This window comes from Anas platyrhynchos, chromosome Z, assembly GCF_047663525.1.
Source record: "Anas platyrhynchos isolate ZD024472 breed Pekin duck chromosome Z, IASCAAS_PekinDuck_T2T, whole genome shotgun sequence".
NCBI classification, from domain to species: domain Eukaryota; kingdom Metazoa; phylum Chordata; class Aves; order Anseriformes; family Anatidae; genus Anas; species Anas platyrhynchos.
In genome coordinates this window covers 67,473,475-67,492,848 of record NC_092621.1, presented here as the reverse complement: position 1 = coordinate 67,492,848, position 19,374 = coordinate 67,473,475, and the positions used below count along the sequence as shown (strand labels likewise).

Genomic DNA, 19,374 nt, shown 5'->3' with positions numbered 1-19,374 from the left:
AATTCAACATGGGACAACATTATTTATTTTTTTTTTCCTGCAGGGAGATGTACTTTCAATAAAGAATTCTAACAATGTCACTAAAACTCTTGCAGCTGAATGTGATCTGAATAACAGCAAGTATCAACTAGCATATAAAATATTTCAGACTAAATATTGATTTTAGCACTGTTACATTTAGTAACAACCAAACAATCCATCAGTATCACAAATATCTTAATATATTTATTAATTCTTAAAACTTCAAGAGTCACTGTGGACTTCATTTTCACTAGGAATTTAAACACTTTAAAACAGCAGTTGCTATGGAATTCCAGTAAAAAGAAGGGTAGGGACAGCAGATTACTCTTTTCTTTAAAGTTCAGAATGCTAATTCAGACAGGCTGCAAATGCAGTTGTTAAGGCTGTGGTCCAAGCAATGCTGAAAATCTGCTATGAACTGTTAAAATATTTCTGCTGTTTTCTCATATTTTTCCCTAGGAACTGAGTATCAACATTTGTATCAGTACTTCATCATTCAAAAAAAGCCTCAAAACTGTCTCAGAAAGAAGTCTGTGATTTGCCCTAACGATAACAAGACAGTTCATTTTTGCAGTCTTAAACACTGTATACAGCTACACACTGCAATGGACTGCAATTGAGCTTTCAGGACTACCTTGTGATTACATGCTTTTGTTCATTTTCATGTGGATAGGGATCCAGATTAACATTGCCACATTTACCTTTGCTCCTACCTATATTAATTTTTGTTCAAAACACAGTGTCAAAAAGACCAAAAATTGTTATGTGCAAGTGAAGATTCTGCAAATTCACATGTGTATGTAATCTATACCTAGTCTTTCTGGTGTAATAAACTCCTACAGTACTAGCAGATTCATTTGTAAACAGCAATTATTTTTTAATTTCCTGCAGGATGCAGATAAATTTTAAATTAATAGTGAACCTAAAGTAAAGTGAATCTAAAGTACAGTAATGTACTGTTTTAACTGGATCTTTTAATACCATCACTTATTAAATATCATTTGTTCTTATGAAATTAAAGTTTTGGGAAAAAAAACACTACTCAAAAATCATAGAATGAAAGGAGAAAGCTTATGAAGGTGAATATTAATTCCATATTCCAATCCAATATCTTACTTTATTTTTATTAAACCATTTTCTATATGTCTTACCTCAAATATTTTTTTCAGTTTCATTTTGCATTAAGCAAGATTTCAGAATTTTAAAAGAATCACTGGTATTTTAGTGATCAATAATTTCTGTCCATTCTTTCAATAAAACAAACATTTTAACAGTTACAGGGTTATATTTTTTATGAGGTCTAAAAAATTTACACAGGCAGAATGCCAAACTGCAGATGTATTTAGCCCATACTTCTTTGACTTTCAGTTAGACCATATGAGCATTTACATAGATAAGTTCAAGTCAGCTAGCACTTAACAGCATGGGCTTAAGCTAATAAGTGTTTACCAGGATTGTAATCACACTTATACAGCACATGCTGTGTCACACCACACTGGTGCCGTAAAATTGCTACTGATGCATAAAACAGCCTAGTTTAAACTGATAGCTTCAAAACTAGCTCAAGGAAATATGCACCATCGGCAGAACATCCCTCTCAATTACAACGGAGAGGGATTTTTGATTTTAAGACTCCTGAATTGCCAACCATTTTTAAATGGAATTAAACACTGGAGCTTCTTTAATCTTGAAGGGTGCACCATCTTCAAAATTTGACTATTATCTACCTATTGTCATCTAGCATTAAAATCCTTCTGGTCCAGCAGACTTCTACAAGAGGCCCAGTGTGAAAGAACAAAGGAACAGTGTGAAGAAGTGGTCCCACAAGCAGAATTCAAGTCAATAAATAATGACCCTGTATGAGACTTAAAATTTCACCCTTCTTTTCTTCAATTTGGAAAAAAAAAAAAAAAAAAAAAAAGGTAAACCACTGGGATGGGATTTAAATACTACAGATAATATAACGCAATAAAAATAATAAAATAAAAGAATTTAAGCATTTTAAGAAATTTATTTTCAACAATGATGATAACATATACATATAATGACAATATATGAACCTGATTAATAACTTCCTTTGTTCCTTCGGACACTTGCTGCAATAAGAAATAGGCAAAAGAGAATTTGCATGACTAAAATGTCAGAAGGCTGATTTTCTTCATAGCTATGTTTCTTACCCGGTGTTCCTGACAAGCACCTGCATGATATTTTAGTTACATCAGGATGATCAAACAAATTAATCTGCAATAAATAAGGTTAATTAAGAGCAGAATTTATCCTGAACTTTTATTGACCTTCTACATTTTATATACTCAATAGTATGTTTGGCAGTTTAGAACAAATACTTCAGCTTTATACATTAACACAGATCCTTTTTATGTCACTTCGTTTGCATTATGAATTTACCAATTTTTGCTGTGTTGAAGATTCCAATTTTGTGCCTAAAAAACTTTTTCAACTATTACGAAAAACTAGATTGGCTATAACCCTTCCAATTTTGTAGTGCTCTATGAATTCTCCCGGCTTATGCATGACTGACTATTTTCTTTATATTCATTTCAATAAAGGTTTTCTTTATATTCATTTCAATAAAGCTGTTTAAGAAAAGTATTTGGAAAATATTTTGTTTCCAATACCTTTCATGTGACTTGACCTTATGTCCCTTAATTTTCTTGATTATTCAGAAGAGTTAGCTGTTTCTATCAAATGATGCTTCGCTAGCTGGTCACTTTATGACTTGTTCCTGAACAATAACGTGCAAGTTTTAATGCTAAGAAGGAATAAAGTGAAATAAGCTGAACTTCACTGCATAAATAAATAAATAAATAAATAAAATTAGGTGCAGGATAACAATCTGCAAAACATTAGCTTCTTTTCTGAAAAAAAAAAAAATATATCATCAATTTCTTTCATATTCAGATATTTTTATTTCTTGAAGTCATTTAGAAACTAGATTTACCTTACATGTTAACACTTTATTAGATAAAAAAAAAGATACAAATACAGAATAAGAAACAGGTTCTACAGCAGCAATATTCTGGAATAGTAAAGTTTAAAACATTTAAGAGCAAAATCTTAAAAACAATTAGCCATCTCCTCCAGTCATGGACCTCAGAGAAGGGTACTTAGAAATACTAAGAAATAGCAGTAATCTCAACCCAGTAGGAAAAAAATCAAAAGCTACTCTCACCAACATAATGAAAGAGAAATAAAATACCAGGAAGAGGACAGTGTGGTGTAATTGCCTGAAGTAACTAGGAAAATAAAACTAACATTCACATTTTTAAGGAAACGGCACAGCATTGAAGAGGCTTTCAGGGTAGGGCATAACTGCATTACCTGAGCATTCCCTAGACTCCCAACCTTAGATGCTATCGCGCTGGGGAAACTTGGTGTGCTAGCCCTAGGGAACAGCACAGAGCGTAGAGTGGAGTGGAGACACCACGGCTAGGCTCTGTACTCAGGTGGGGCCTCGATTGTTCTCGTGCACAAAGCTGCACTTTTTGCCACCCTGAGCCAAAGACCTGTCATGTTTTGACAAATGCTGTACCCTAGTGTACTTTTTGCTCATTATAATATCATTATAATACCAAAATACACCTCCATCCCAAAAGCTACCCGCCTCCAAGGTGCGACCACCCCTCACTGAGCATGCGCTCTGAATTTCTCGGAGCCTATTACTTTAAACGGAGACGGGAAAACTTTACACCAATCATAACTAAGACATGCTTGACTAGAGCCACTCAAGCTCCACCTAAAAGATAGAAAATAATATAAATTGGCCCAAGAGAGAGGGGATGTTAGGGAAGATACCATCGTCAGGGGAGATACCATCCCGAGGACATACAGCATCCTTAGGACCTCCTGACTCCTGGGATCAGTCGACGGGCTGAGCCTCTCTTCCCCCCCCATTGGGACGCCTTTGGGTGAGATCTGAATATTTGCTTATAAATCTCTATAGAGTCTTTGATCCTTTTAACGCGTTTATTTCTAGGCTGCGCACCTGTAACACCTGTAACATCTATAACATCTGTAATACCTATAACATCTGTAACACCTACAACACCTACAACACCTGTATAACATCTGTAACACCTATAACACCTGTGTATTTCATACATACTAACTTGCTTTTGCAGATAGTCACTATCACCGGCAATCCAAAAGAACCTGATTATCTGTTGCTGTAATAAACCATACTTGATTGCATTGTGATAGCTCTCATTAAGTGCAACTAGGGTGAGGGTGGTTATCCGTGATAGTTCAGTGTTCTGAATCTAACCAGACCCCCAGACGGTTAATGCGTTTTTGGTGAATCACAGAATCACAGAATTGTCTGTGTTGGAAGAAACCTCAAGATCATCGAGTCCAACCTCTGACCTAACACTAACAGTCCCCACTAAACCATATCCCTAAGCTCTACATCTAAACGTCTTTTAAAGACTTCCAGGGATGTCTGACTGGACCCCCAGACGGTTAATGTGTTTTTGGTGAATGTCCGACTGGTTCAGTACTCTGAATCCGACCGGGCCCGTAACGGTTAATCAGCTACACCCCTTAACGCGACAGACAGAGATGACAAAATGGAGAATCTACACACATAGATTCATAGAATCTACACACATAGAGAGACATAGTCTCTCTTACCATAATGTTCCTACTGATCAGATTTGCCAAATGTCTTGGGACAGATGAAGCTAGTAGTAAAGTGGCAGAAATGAGCAATTATCTTGAATGTCACTCAAATAACTGCTCTTTCACAAATCTGTGGAAAACATTTCAACAGCTAGCAGAAATAAAATAAAATAAAATAAAATAAAATAAAATAAAATAAAATAAAATAAAATAAAATAAAATAAAATAAAATAAAATAAAATAAAATAAAATAAAATAAAATAAAATAAAATAGTATCGGTTTCAGATCGATATAAGAAAGTGGCACAAATTTCAGGCCTTCAAACAAAGTTGAGTGACACAAAACAGAAGAACTCAAGTCAGCTTTAAAAAGGACTGGGGGAAAAAAGTAACTTTAGAAAACACACTTCTATTTGTTCCAGCTTCTGCAGAGATTACGTGCCTCAAATATAGCAACTGAGAGAAGTTCTACCAGCAGTAAGGATGTAAAAGAGTGGAAGCCACAGACAGTTAAAACACCTAAGCTACTCAACCAAATTAATTTTCAAGTAAGGACAAAAATCAGAGTACAAATTAATAGAAAAGATTTTGTGTGTGTGTGTGGAATACTAAGCTGGAATCCAGCTGAAAAATTCAGATCTTATATTTGCAGTTATTAATTTCTCCCAGCTGAAAAAAAATAATAATAATAAAACAGAGAAGTTGCAAAAGCAGAGGAATAGTTAGGTTTCGACTAATAAAGCTAAAGCTTTAAAAAATAATAAAGCTAAAGTTTTAAAAGGAATAGAATTTATCTCCCTTGTCCAAGTGAATAGGCTAAGACGGCATTTTCTTCAGCTTTTCTTAACTCAGGAATACACTCTGAATTTTGAATAGCCATTTTACAGATTTAGGAATGTTTGACTTTTTGGCAAATTTGGTAGGGTCCAACTAAAGAGATTATGTATGTTACCACTTTCTTACTTAAAGGCAAGTCATGTATCAGTGATCAAGTATGCCAGTGTAAGACAAATGTTCTGCAGAACTTGAAATGAATTGCAGTGAAATAAATTCCATAAAATCTGTTCATAAAACTGCAGTTAAACTGAAATACATTGAAATGAATCCCATAAGTTCCTAGCTGTAAATTTCATCTTCCACTGAAAGCCAAAACAATTGGACTAAAACCTAGAATCTACTCTTCCATTTCATTTACAACAATATAACTTGATTGCTAAGAGCTTAAAAGCAATTCCCAGATTTGATATCAAACAGATTTCATCCCCTAAAGCAAATTATTTACAACTTAAGCAGTTACAGTCGTAGCTCTTTTTTTGAATTAGCAGCATGTTGACTTAACCGTATTCCATTTAAATTATTCTAACATCATAGTCAACGAGGGCTTGGATTTTTATAAATTTGCATATTGCCTCTGGTTTGTCCCCAGAAGTAACAGCCAGCTTTTCACTGACAAAAGGGTGATCCAACAATGAAGGAATTTTTTTTCCATTATTAAAAATGCCAGTATTTACCTTTTTTTCCACAATATAATTTCAATAACACCCCTGAATGAAAAAGAAATTTTGTCATCAATTACACCTGGACAAATAATCCCAGTCTCATGGAAATATTTAAGAAATAAAAATAAAAGCTTCATTTATATGACCAAGCAAGCAGTATTCTAATAACCATTGAAAAACTTCCCTCCAAACCCTCCCTCATTGAAAAACTTCCCTCCAAATTGCTATATTATAGCAATATATGGGGATAAATATCTCACAGATACCATATCACAATAACCCAAAAGAAAATGCTGTCTTTTCTTTTAATCTGTAGCAAAACCACTCCTCCATGTGATTTTGGATAGCCAAACGGAGCTAGCCGATGGAAACAAATACTTCAGAACACCCACACATTTGAGAATTCAGATAAAAAGCTTGCAGTCCACGGAAGTTTCAAGAAAGCATAATAAACAAGAAATTGCAAGGAAGCTATAAACTTAGACCTACACATAGACCTACACAAGTCTTCCACTGCATTTGACAGTTCAAGGTGCTGTGCATCTATTTTTTTTACAGAGTGCCAGAGGCCATTTAGCCCTCCAGGAAACATGCTGTACCACACCATTTCTGTATCACTACAAATGTAAGGGAATTGGTGAGGAACAAAATCAAGGACCTTGCTGTAAGAACCAACACAACAGGAATCCTAAGGCAATGGCAGCATTGAACTTCAGACATCAGTCTGACTTTCAAACAAATTTAAACCAACAATATTGCAGACAAGTTCTAGCCACAGTAGAAATATAAAGGTTTGACCAGTTTTAGTATGCTCCATTGACAAGCATATGACAAAACTCATTTAAAAAATAGTTACATTTCCTTTCAGAAACTTACAAAGAATCAAACCAATAAAATTTTCAAAATTCCAGATTTAGAAGTACTTGATTATGAATGACACACAACGCAGACACAAAACTACAAATACGCAAAATGAGAGCTTTGTATAGAAAATCTACTTGCAAAATTCTAAGATTTATTTCTAAATTTAGACATTTAACTAGAGATACCATTGTAGGGCATATGCCTGATGTGTTTATACAATATAAATATAACTGAGTTCAACCTAATAATAGCCAAACACTTTCTCAGTGACAGCGACTCAGTTACATAAGATTTAAGTTTTACCTTTAAATTCAAGATTCCTGTGCCAAAGATTCACTCAGTTCTCCTCTAAAAAATTCCCTGAATAGTGATGCTATACCATGCAGTGAAAGGAACCTATACCCGTTAATGTTATTAACATTATATTGTAATCTAAGGTATTTTCATAAGGGCAAAGAGAGCTGCAATAATTGTATAACTTCAGCTTAAGTCTTATTGACAGTTCAAGTAAAGAACAGCAGAGTGGGTGCTGATTTTCCTAAAATACAAACAAACAAAGAAGTCCACATGGCCATTATTTGTTCTGCTTAAATTTTAAGGAACATCTACCGCAAGTCAGCAAGGTTTAAATATAGTGAAGACTAAATATGTGAAAAAGACTGTCTCTTCTTAAGTGACTAGAAATTTCTACTTCCACCTTCTCTATTGTGCAATGTAGCAAACAATTATATGTTTCACTGAACATTGTCTAACACCTCAGTTAAAAATTTTTGACACAAGCTGGTTTTCAATTTTGCAAACAACACATGATACACTGAAGTTAGATGCATTCATTAAAAAAAAAAAAAATCAAATGACAAAATGAAAGAGCAATATTTATAAAGAATTTGCTCATAAACTCATACTTTGTTATTGTTGTTGTTCAAGTTTTCCTTTCCTTGTCAGCTGGTTCCATTTGAAAAGGAATAAAAAATTCCATTATTTCACTTAGCACTTCCTTCTAGCTGATCAGAAAGTAAGCATCTACTATACACACGTTTTTAATTTACATATTACAACTTACCTGTTTTGGAAGCCGGAAGAGTGAATTTTTGTAAAATATATCTTTAGCTTGACTCCAAGTTCCATCAATGATTATCATAATTGGTGGACTGGAAGACCCCAAAGTGACTTCTTCCAAATTGGTTGCTTCAGCGCCAGGATACAAAATAAGAGTACTGGGATTTCTGCACACAGTTGCTAACTCAGGGTACCTTTAATGCACACACACAGAATGACAGTAATTATTAAAGGTTTCCATGACAAATAGATACTTCCAGATTACAATACTAAATTCAATTCATTTTCTCCAAATTTTATTTAATTTTCCAAGAAAGATCCATATCAATCTCTCTATCCAACACGTCAAGAGAAGGTGTTGGTCCCTCAGCTCCTATCAAGAAAGAAAATAACAACCAAAAAAGTAATCAGCAAAAAGCTCAATGAAACAATCTGTAAGGAACATTTTCCAATACTTTGATCATTAAGTCTAAGAACATCTTCTAACGTAATCCTCTAACAAAAGGTGTTTTGTATTGTTTACTAAAATTTAACGTATTTATTCTAGTAAAATTTGTTTAAGTGCTAAGTATAGAAGTACCACAATCTCCTCAATTTTATTTTTTTATTACTACTTCTACAGTTATGGCCCCAAAACCTACACATTCTTTTCTTCGTTTTTGTTGGCCTGTAAATGTGGCACTGGAATTAGAGGTATAGCTATTGTCTATTAGGAATTCTCTTAATGTACACAGAAATTCCTGAAGTTTTTGCAAGACTCACTAAGTTAGTTGATAAAACCTATGAGAGGATTGTCATTCAAGTATTACCAAAAACCTTAAAAATGCGTAGTAGAGTAAGTTGGCAAGGGAGAACACGAGAAAAAGCTGGTCTTGTAACAAACACTGTAATACTTGTCTTAAATCAATTTCAGCAGCGTCACAGTGTTGTTTTCACAGTTGCCTCAATTCCAAGAGCAGGAAGAAATGCAAAACAAGAGTTGACTAAAGCATGTGAAAAAGAATAAGAAAATCTGCATAGCACTTCAGAGAATGACTGATGTGGTAGTAGGAACACAGCAATAGCATGAAAATACTAAAAACTGAAATAGCGTGTGACTATCTGTCCTCTGACATGGCAAGGGAAGCCAGAACAGAGAAAGTAAGAATTATTAACAACTAAAATTAGAATGAGGTTAGGTATAGACAGCACACAGAGTGGGTTATCCATACTACCTATCAAGAACTACTAAGAGCAGGAACATATTCCAAAACAGGCAGGATTTAGAGATGTTAGCTCACACAGACAAACTCCAGCTGACACTGTGACCTTACAACTTTTAAGCCCTGCAAGTTGGATTCCTGCATCACGTCTCTAAAATTCAAGCAAGAATCTCCTTTCTTACCTTCCTTATTAGACAGAAAGACAGACAGACAAAAATAAAACATGAAATGACAATACAAGACAGGAAAAAGGAAAAGGGAACAGTGAAAATGTTAGGGATGAAAGCAATGCTTAGTATGTTTTTTGAGCTGACATATACTAGATGTATTTCAAACCTGTGCACTCCATCATCTCTCTCCAGGGACATATGTGAAAACACAGTTTTACCAGTATTTGGTTCAGGCACATTTGTAGTGCCTCAGACTGAGACTCCGAGCTTAAGACTCATATAAGGCCATATGGGAGGCATCAAAAATGAAAGAGGAATTGAATTCAGTGTACCAATATGTCAAGATCTTGTATTCCAATATTTGACCACTTTCAGTTTCCAAACAAACAGTCCAAATTGATTTGATTCAACACTACCTGTTTAATTACTGTCAACATTATTTACTAAAAAACGAAAAACAATCTCTCCCTCCAAAATAAACAGTAAAAAGTGTAAACGGAGAAAAGAAATCTGTAAGACGAGTCTGTGACAAATAAAACTACGTGGAAACTTACCTGCCCACTGTATTTTTAAACCTAAGTTACATTACAGTAACTTGGTATCACCTTAGCTTAACAAAAAATAATGCTATGCAAAACCATAGGCAAGGGGTATCTCACTATAAGCTACCTTGCATTCAAGGTTTAAATCTACAAAATTGGTAACTAATTTCAGATGTTTGTCTTGAGAACCTAAATCCTCAGAAGAGCTAAGTATCCTAATTCAGTGTTGACAGAGATTTCAAACAGTTAACAACCCCTAGATCGTAATAATAATAAAATAATAAAAATAATAGTAAGAAGAAAACACTGTCTTTGAAATGTGTATTCAGTTCAGAAGGTAGGAGAAAATAATGAATTCTTTAAACTAATTCAAAAGCATAATGATTCTACAGCACTGCGAGTCATGTTTTGCTTTTTCAAGGACTACACAACTGCCAAAATGACTGTGCTTTGTACAAAGGCACAAAATTACTTTTAATTCAATTCATGGCTAAATTTATCTACTATGTGTTTTATGGGGGGCTCTATGTGTTTGTATGGTCTGCTGCAGGGAAAGTTAACATCCCAGGCAGACCCAGTACAACAAGTTGCATATTTTGAATTACTTACTTCTATCTTTATTTTTTTCCCAACAAATAATTTAAAGACCATATGTACATACAGTTTCATACTAATGTAAGAAACAGAAAGGATGAAAATGTGTTAAAAGAATAAATTATGTACATAAATATTTCAAAACACTGCCAAAAATAGAAATCCAAGATGATTTCAAGGAGCAAAAATGAACACCCGGTTAAAAGTTGACAAAAAAAGAATGCATTAGGAATTACGAATGTTATTTTAAAGTCTGTGTCTTTGCAATACAATTCAGATGGAAGCAACAGCTTTTGATGCATTCCAAAAATTCCAGTTATTTCATTTTACAACAGTTTATATGCAAAAGCAAAGGAGGGAATGGTTCAAAATGCAAGTCCCACATATTTATCCTAGGATTTGAAGGCTGCCTATACACACTGCCATAAGAATCTACAGTGCTTTAGAAACTGGAAATAACTGGTATCTTCAAAGAGCTTATTATCCACCGAGTTAATCCTGGAGTGACACTGAGCACATGCAGAGAGCTACTCCTTTCAGAGTTACAGGTTCTCAGAAATATATGCTGAACAACCCCTTGCAGGTTATGGCTCACACAAACAGTTACAGAACTACAGCAGTCTATGTCAGTAGCTTTATTAAATCACGTCTCTTCCAGTCATAAAATATAAAATAAACATAGAAATAATGACCTAAACATAAATGCCTAATGATTAGCTTAGAAAAGCACATGGCTTGTTATACAAACTTGCAAGTTCAAACAATATATATATTTTTGTATGTATCTCTATACACCTATGTTACATTAATTCCACTGCAGGTTTTGTATTGCTTGGGTTTTAAGGCTTTGTTTCCTGTTGGTTTGTTGATGATACATAGTACAATTAGACTTTTTCTGCTCAGACACCATAACAACTAAGAATTTGCCCCTGAAAATATCTGCATCTTTCAAATGCATTTAAATAGATTAGTATAAGAAATCCCTATAAGAGATCAGTATAAGTCTCAGCAAAATATTGAATTTGTAACTTATAAGTAAGAATGAAGCTGTTAACTCATTGAATAGGTATAGCAAGTACATACCACTTACCACTTTTCACAGCCACTGAGCAAGAATATGCTTCTGATATGCTTATTTTGGGTAAACACTGTGATACAGTGTGCTTGATCACAAACTACTTATGAGTACTTGTATAAGGCATGATTTTCTCTACTAGAGACAGATGTTTTTAAAAGAAACTCACAGGAAACAATTGGTAAAAATTAGTCATTTTACTGTAATGCTGAAAAAGAGCTTTTGCCTACTGAGTTCTTTTGAAAACCTGATCCACATCCACAGTACAACTTTTTTTCTATAGAAGCTTTATCTTGCATGCTTAAATTTACAAAAGCATGAAGTAAAAGAGTAAGAATTAGATTTCAATTAGATCTTCTAAAAGTGCATATAATCCTACTACAAAAACACATTAAAAATCTTCATACACCATTAGTATTGTGTTTGAACACCATTGTTGAAACACAAGACTGATTTTAGACAAATAGTATGGCTTGTTAAAAACATAGGAGATAACTTCATTGAGATTGATTTTAGTATTCATGACAAATCAGGGAATATTAAAGAATATCTGCCAGTTTTGAAATTTCTTAGGGCCCCAACTGAAGTAGCTCAGCACCATGCTACAAAAGAAAACTTCTTTTTGCTTTTCATCCCCACCTTATTTTTCCCTATAAACAAGGGCAGAGTCACAAGCTCAGCAATAGGTCACTTGCTTACATGCACTGTCCACACTGCCTTAGAATAACTAGATAGAAAGCTCAGGCCACACACTGTACCAGGAGGTAGCTAAAAGCAACATCTTAGCTACCCTGATTAGCAACATCCCCGATTCCAAGTGTATGAAGCAGGTAAAAGATATGAGTAATTGAGTAAGACTCACTACAGGCTTAGCAGGCTTGTAGCTACTCTTTCTCTCTAAGCTTTTTAACCTTGGGGGTGAGATTTTCTTAGGTTTCTGTGTGTTGTGTTTTTTGGTGGTGGTGGTGGTTGGTTGGTTGTTATTTTTATTAATCGAGCTGATTTTATTTAAGTTCATGAACACAGTTCTGTGGTTCAGCTAGACTTGTAATTGTGGGGAAATTAAACACAAAAGAAACAGACGCACATTAGGAGCACATGGACAAGTTAAGATAAGCATGAGCACAGGCAGTCACACCAGGATAAGCCATTCCAGGCTCCTGAACAAACAGATGACTGTATCATACAGCAGCTGCCCAGTCAGAAATGAGGTCTTCTTGCCTTGCTTCTCATCTTTTGCTATGCAGTACTCCACAGCTTTCACAGCACTTGTGACTAACATGCCTGTCACTGAGACACACAGCTTTGGCAGTACAGATGAAGAATAGGGATGTTTGTGCTGGGGGCAGCAGCTGCTGCAGACAAGGCAGTGGGACTGCATGCTTCACAGCAAAGCCTTCTTTAAGTAATATCTCCTCAGGCAAGTTTGCCTACTAACTTATTATAACCTGGATTCAGGAACAATTCAGTGAAAGAAGTTCTTCCTGTAATCATATCCCTTCTCACCAGTGTTCAAGACATCGACATTTCATGCTGTCTTTGAAAGCTCATCTGCAAACACTTGAACATGACTGTGGCCTAATACCAGCAGACATGTCAAAGACAATGACGATGCTGGACATGGCAAAGGGAATGGGAGGGGAAGAAGAGGGTGAGTGCAGTGTCCTAGACCTTTCTGTAGTGCTTCTGTAGAAGTCTTAGTGTAAAGCGTGACTAACTTCAGAGAATTAATGGGGACTTTAATTTTACCTTCCAGTTCTATCAGGAAAGTTGACGTGCTGATGGCAGACTCTTTGAAGCTACCAAATCTCAAGAGGTGAATGAGAAGTTGAACTTCTAAACAAGAAGTACTTCTCTCCCTACAGATCAGAAGTTTTAAAGAATTTACAACTCTGTGTCACTCAGGGAAAAAAAGAAAGAGAATGATGTTATATATGAAAAAAAAAAAAAAAAGAACAGTCTGTTCTTCCCCAGCGCTTTTAAAGAGGCTTCAAAAGAATGGTATGAACTCCTAGCCAAGTGAAAATGAGAAATTCATTTCTTAATACAGAAACTGTACTTTAGTGTATTGCCAAACTTAATGGGCTTTAGAATCAATTCTCTTTGTATGCTATTTTGCAAACAACTTTTCTCCTTAAAGAAGTGGAAAGAGTAAAGAATTTAATGTACAAAATTGTTGTGTGTTTATTTAATAGCCACGAAAACTATCAACTAAATTAATCCTTCATCTATTTGAAATCACATGTATTTCATGCACTCTTAACATCTTAACAGCAGTTACCAAAAGCTTCGTGTAGATTTGTTATGATTAAGACTTTGAAGCCATGAACCTCACATCCTTAAATAAAAATCTCAAAAGAATAAAGTTCTAGTGAATCTCTGATGAAGTTACAAATATACACAACTCATTCATTCCTGTAAAAACCACAACATGTGTACAGATCTGTAATGTTCTAACCCAGCTATGGCAAATTCTTACCTGAGTTGTTAATTCTTATTATTATGTGGGGAGGAAAAAAAAATGTGGGAGATTCATTTTTCCTTTTGGAAATTTAAAGAACTGTAGCAATTTTGTAACAGTTTTTAGTTGACATTACCTAAAAGGACACAATAACAAACATGGCATGGTTGCCTGTACATAATCCACATTTGTAAATTAATGTAGGGTGAAAATTAAGTGTTATAACTATAAAAATGTGTGTTATGTAAGAGAAGTGACACTTGATAGGGACATTAGTCCCTAAAGGGACATTAAATTCACATGTGTTGGACATTAATAGAAATAGAGTTTGCTGGAGAAGTATACTCCAGTAAAAAGAGGTGGTACATTCTCTGAAGTCTACAAGGCAGGGAAAGATCTTTTCTCTGTGTAGTGTCTAAGTAATGACTACATAGGAAAAGAATAAAATGAAGGCATATGAAGGATCAGACAAGCCTGGATTTTATTTTTCTAATAATTTGTATGTTGCTAAAAGCTAGCAGAGGCTTCTCAACATGCTTTCCAAATAAAGAAAAACAAAATAAAAACAAAACAAAAGTAAAACATTCTTCGGTCTTCAAAAAGGGAAAGGAGGATCCAAGAAACTACAGCCTCACCTCCAGCCCTAGAAAGGTGATGGAACAGCTCATCCTGGAGGCCTTCTCCAAGCACATAAAGACTAAGAAGTTGATCGGGAGTAGTCAGCATGGATTTACCAAGGGAAATCATAATTAACCAATCCAGTAGCTTTCTGTGATGGGATGTGTGGCTGGGTAGATAAGAGTACAGCAGTGGATGTTGTCTAACTTGACTACAGCAAGGTTTTTGATGCTGTTTCCCATAACAACACAGATAGGCTGAGGAAGCTTGGGATGGATGACTGGACAGTGAGGTGCATTGAGAACTAGGTGAACAGCAAGCTCAGAGGTTTGGAGTCAGCAAAGCAGTGTAGATGGGGGCCTGTAGGTACTGGTGTCCCCTAGGGGTCCAGTCTTGTTCAACTTGTTCATCAGTGACCTAGATGAAGGGGCAGAGTGCACCCACAGCAAGTTTAATGATGACACAAAGCCAGGAGGAGTGGCTGATACCCCAGAGGGCCATGCTGCCATTCAGAGGGACCTCAACAGGCTGGAGCACTGGGCAGAGAACCTCATGAAGTTCAACAAGGGCAAGTGCAGGGTCCTGCACCTGAGGGAATAGTGCAGAGTCCTGCACCTGGGGGAATAACCCCAAGGACCAGTACAGGCTGGTGACTGGCCTGCTGTAGAGCAGCTCTACAGAGAGACCTGGGAGTCCCCATGGACAGCAGGCTGACCACAAGTCAGCAATGTGCCTGTCTGGCCAAGAAGGCTAATGGCATCCTGGGGTGCATTTGGAAGAGCGTTGCCAGCAGGTTGAGGGACATGATCTCTACTCAGCCCTGGTGAGGCCACACCTGGAGAATTGTGTTCAATTCTGGGCTCCACAGTGCAAGGGGGACATGTAGCTACTGGACCGACTCCGGTGAAGGAATGCTTGGGAGACTGAAGGACCTGTCATATAGGCTGAGAGAGCTGGGCCTGTTTAGCTTGGAGAAGAGAAAACTGAGAGCGGATCTTACCAATGTATACAAATATCTTCAGGGAAGCTGTAAAGAGGACTCTTTTCAGTGGTGCCCAGCAACAGGACAAGAGGCAAGGAGCACAAACTGAAACACAGAAGTTCCAGCTGAATATGAGAAAAGACTTCTTTTCTGTGAGGGTGACAGAGCACTGGCACAGGTTGCCCAGAGAGGGTTTGGAGGATGGAAAAAAAACAATGAAAACACTAGCTAAATGATGAACTCTGCTAATGTCAAAACTAAAAGTAGTATAAGAAGTATAAGTGAACATGAAAAAGTGACAGAGAATACTTACTGAGATACTAAAGATGGTTATAAAAGCATAGCATAAGTAACATGAAAGCTAGTTAAAAAATAAGCAAATTTAGAAACAGAGAGGAAAAAATGAAGAAATTACATCGATCTGCAACTAAGAGGAAAAAGAACAATAAATAAAATCAACAAAAGGTGAACCTGAATAAACAAATTCCATAGTTGCCCTTTTCAATGGAATCATGTGAGTAACACAACAGGCACCAATAAACAAGTCAGCTCTTACATAAGGATATTGGCCACATCAAAAACTAATTTACTACAGTTAAAGCACACTATGTTTTCTTGTGGGTAAATAAATAAATAAATAGGAAAGAAAAAAAAAAAAAAAAAGAGAATGTCAGCTAGCTGGAGAAGGTCTAGAAATGAAAACAGCAAGAGGGATCAATGTCTTTATAGAGAATCTGAATAAGCAGAGGTTGGAAACTTCAGAGAAAAGAAGGCCAAAGGAAAACCTAGCTAATAGTCTCCAAAAACACAAGGGGAAGGAAATAACCTGTTATGCACATCTACAGAGGACAACAAAAGAAATAATAACTGTAACTGCAGCAATAAGGTTTGAAACTAAATGGGAGAAAAAAAGAAAGAAAGAAAAAAAAACTCACAATCTTTCCAGTGGTAACAACGTTCAACATTAAGTTCACATATTAAAATAAACCCACTGAGATTTCTGCAGACTCTCCAGTACTCAACTATATTAATACAATATCTATATACCATGGATTTCACTTCCATAAGGGAGTAACAGTGACATCCTCAGGATCTTTCCAGATGTGCTTCTCCAACTGTGCAGCCATATATAATGAATGTCAAGTTCCAGTGTTGGTCTTTCCTTTTACATATTCTTAAACATAGTGATTTTAAGTAACGGGACTATGCTGAAGGATTATCTTGCAAACGTGTGATGATACTTCCTGTGTTCCAACACCTGAGTTTAACACCTCATGAGTTTCCTACGAACATTTGCTTCTGGCACCGTACTTTCTGAATTTGTATATATTACTAGTTTTTGAGTTTTCATTAGAGTTTGTGGAACTTAAAAAATGCTGGAATTAACAGGTAAAACAAATTTGTGTTATCTACAGTGCCAGTATTCAACTGGCACTCCAGTTAACATACTAGTTGAATAACTAAAAATTAGACCAAATTTAAGACCATAATATTCTCTTTCTATAAATATATCAATATAAAATTTCTTATCTGTTACCCATGTTTCCATGATGGACTGCTAATGCAAAGTTCAAAAAGATGGTGTGATTGAAAAGGTGCAACTATGGTCGTGAACTCTGACTTGCAATAGTTGCATCTCATGCAAATCACTGTTCAGCCTTCATTTTAGCATGCAGCAAGCATTGCAAGAACATATAATCCATTTACTCTGACAACAACCTCTGCTAAGCAGAAATATTCTGATCTTTCATTTGTGGCTGAATTGTATCCCACCACTTTGTAATAGCAGATTTATAAGTTCTCATGATGATAGTTAAGATAAGTAGCATTTCATTATTTCTGGGATGCATGCTCTTGAGATGTGTATTTAAGCACTATCTTATCTCATTATAATCCAGTTGTAGTATCATAAACATTTTTATTACACTTCTATATTCAATTTCTTTGAAACTCTGTAAGTAGTTTTAATTCAACAGGGATCTATTGGATCTATTAAACATTGCAAGTGCCAAACGCAAGCATTAAAAAAAAAAAAAAAAAAAAACTCCAACATTGCCATTTAGTCACAAATGGTAGTAACATTATAGAATGGATACTAATTTATTATCTGTGGAAAACCATCAGGTTAATAGAAACTTCTCAGTTTTTCTCATCATTGTTGCTGTTTCACTTTGGTCATAAACAGGTGACTTGACCCCTTTTCACACTCTTGCACTTTGAAGACTGTACAAATACTGATCTCTGTGACTCACATAAGGTAGTTAAATGAATAAAGGCATACATATATATATATACATATATATACATCTATATATACATATATATACATCTATATATATATACATATATATATATATGTATGCCTTTAGAGGTTATATATATATATAACCTCTACACTCAGAAGCCATCTCCCAGGATCAGGATTGAATAAGAGATGCAGAGAAAGAGAAAACTTATGTTTTCATAAAAGATACGCTACTTTTTTTGTAGGTAAGTGGCATTTAGTCTCAAATGTAGTCTGGATTTTTCCCCTTTTTAAACAAAGCAATTATGTAAATTAACTTTGATTATGAGATCAAATCACAAAATGCGTTTTTATGGTTTGGAAATCTGTAATTTTACAGCTATATATTTTACAATTTACTACGGAAAAAGGACATAAATATAGCTGATTAAATGACTCTTTTTAATCTATGAGAACCTGTACATAAAATACTTTCTTAGTGAAAACTCTGATAAATACCCCAGAGAAATAAATACCACTACCAATGATTTCAAATAACATTAGCTTTTACAGCATAAACATAAATAAAACAGCTTGTCTGTACAGGGACCATGCAACTTAAGTTTCATACTACTGTTGCAAGTGGAGCTGGCCTGAAACATTTAATCAACTAAATAAAAAGAATAGTGGTTCTTTTTACTATGCCTTTTATTATTCCTGTTTCCACTTACTTCTCCTTTCTCATGTGTTGTCCTTAAATTCAAACAAAAATATTATAAATAGACAATTACTTCCTGTCTGTACTATTTGATTACTTGCAGACCCATAGAAAAATGCTTTCTAACCAATCTCAACATATAAATACCTTATTTTCTACCTAATATTATTTACCACTTCCAGCTTGAAACATCTTTTTTTATTTATAACTGCACATAATTCTGAATAGTTCTCAGTTCTTGTTCCATTATGCAGAATCAATATGCATGAAGATAATAACACAATTATGAATTCTGTTATAATCAAAACACTAGCTGTTTCTTTTCTTTCCTTTTCTTTATATATATATAATATATATATAATATATATATATATATAATTCCTTTATATATATATATAAAGGAAAAGGCTACATTTAGTCCTTTCATGATGTCCCCATTAACAAGAGCTAGCAATCAGCCACCACAACTGAGAGCAATGACTGGTCAAAATGGATCTCCAGGAATGTCACTATGAATCCAAAAACATCTATTTGAAAAAAAATAAATAAATTCATTGTGCATAAATCACGAGAATCATTCTCAGTGGAAATGAAATTCGGGAAAAAATGCATTAATCCAAGAGATTGCATTGGAATGGATGAGGAGGAAAAAATATGGTAGTGTGGCAGCTTGCAGGCAACTATTTCAGAAAATATTGTTCGTTATAACT

At 35.1% G+C, this 19,374-nt stretch overlaps 1 protein-coding gene across 4 annotated transcripts in view; it reads right to left on the bottom strand.

The window, feature by feature from the left end:
* DTWD2 (DTW domain containing 2) overlaps positions 1–19,374 on the bottom strand; it is a 107,009-nt gene that overhangs the window by 40,090 nt on the left and 47,545 nt on the right. For all 4 annotated transcript variants that reach the window (XM_038171085.2, XM_038171087.2, XM_038171086.2 and 1 more), the window contains one exon: positions 8,083–8,272. In XM_038171085.2, the coding sequence (XP_038027013.1) occupies positions 8,083–8,272 (190 nt within the window). The remainder of the gene's footprint in view (positions 1–8,082; positions 8,273–19,374) is intronic.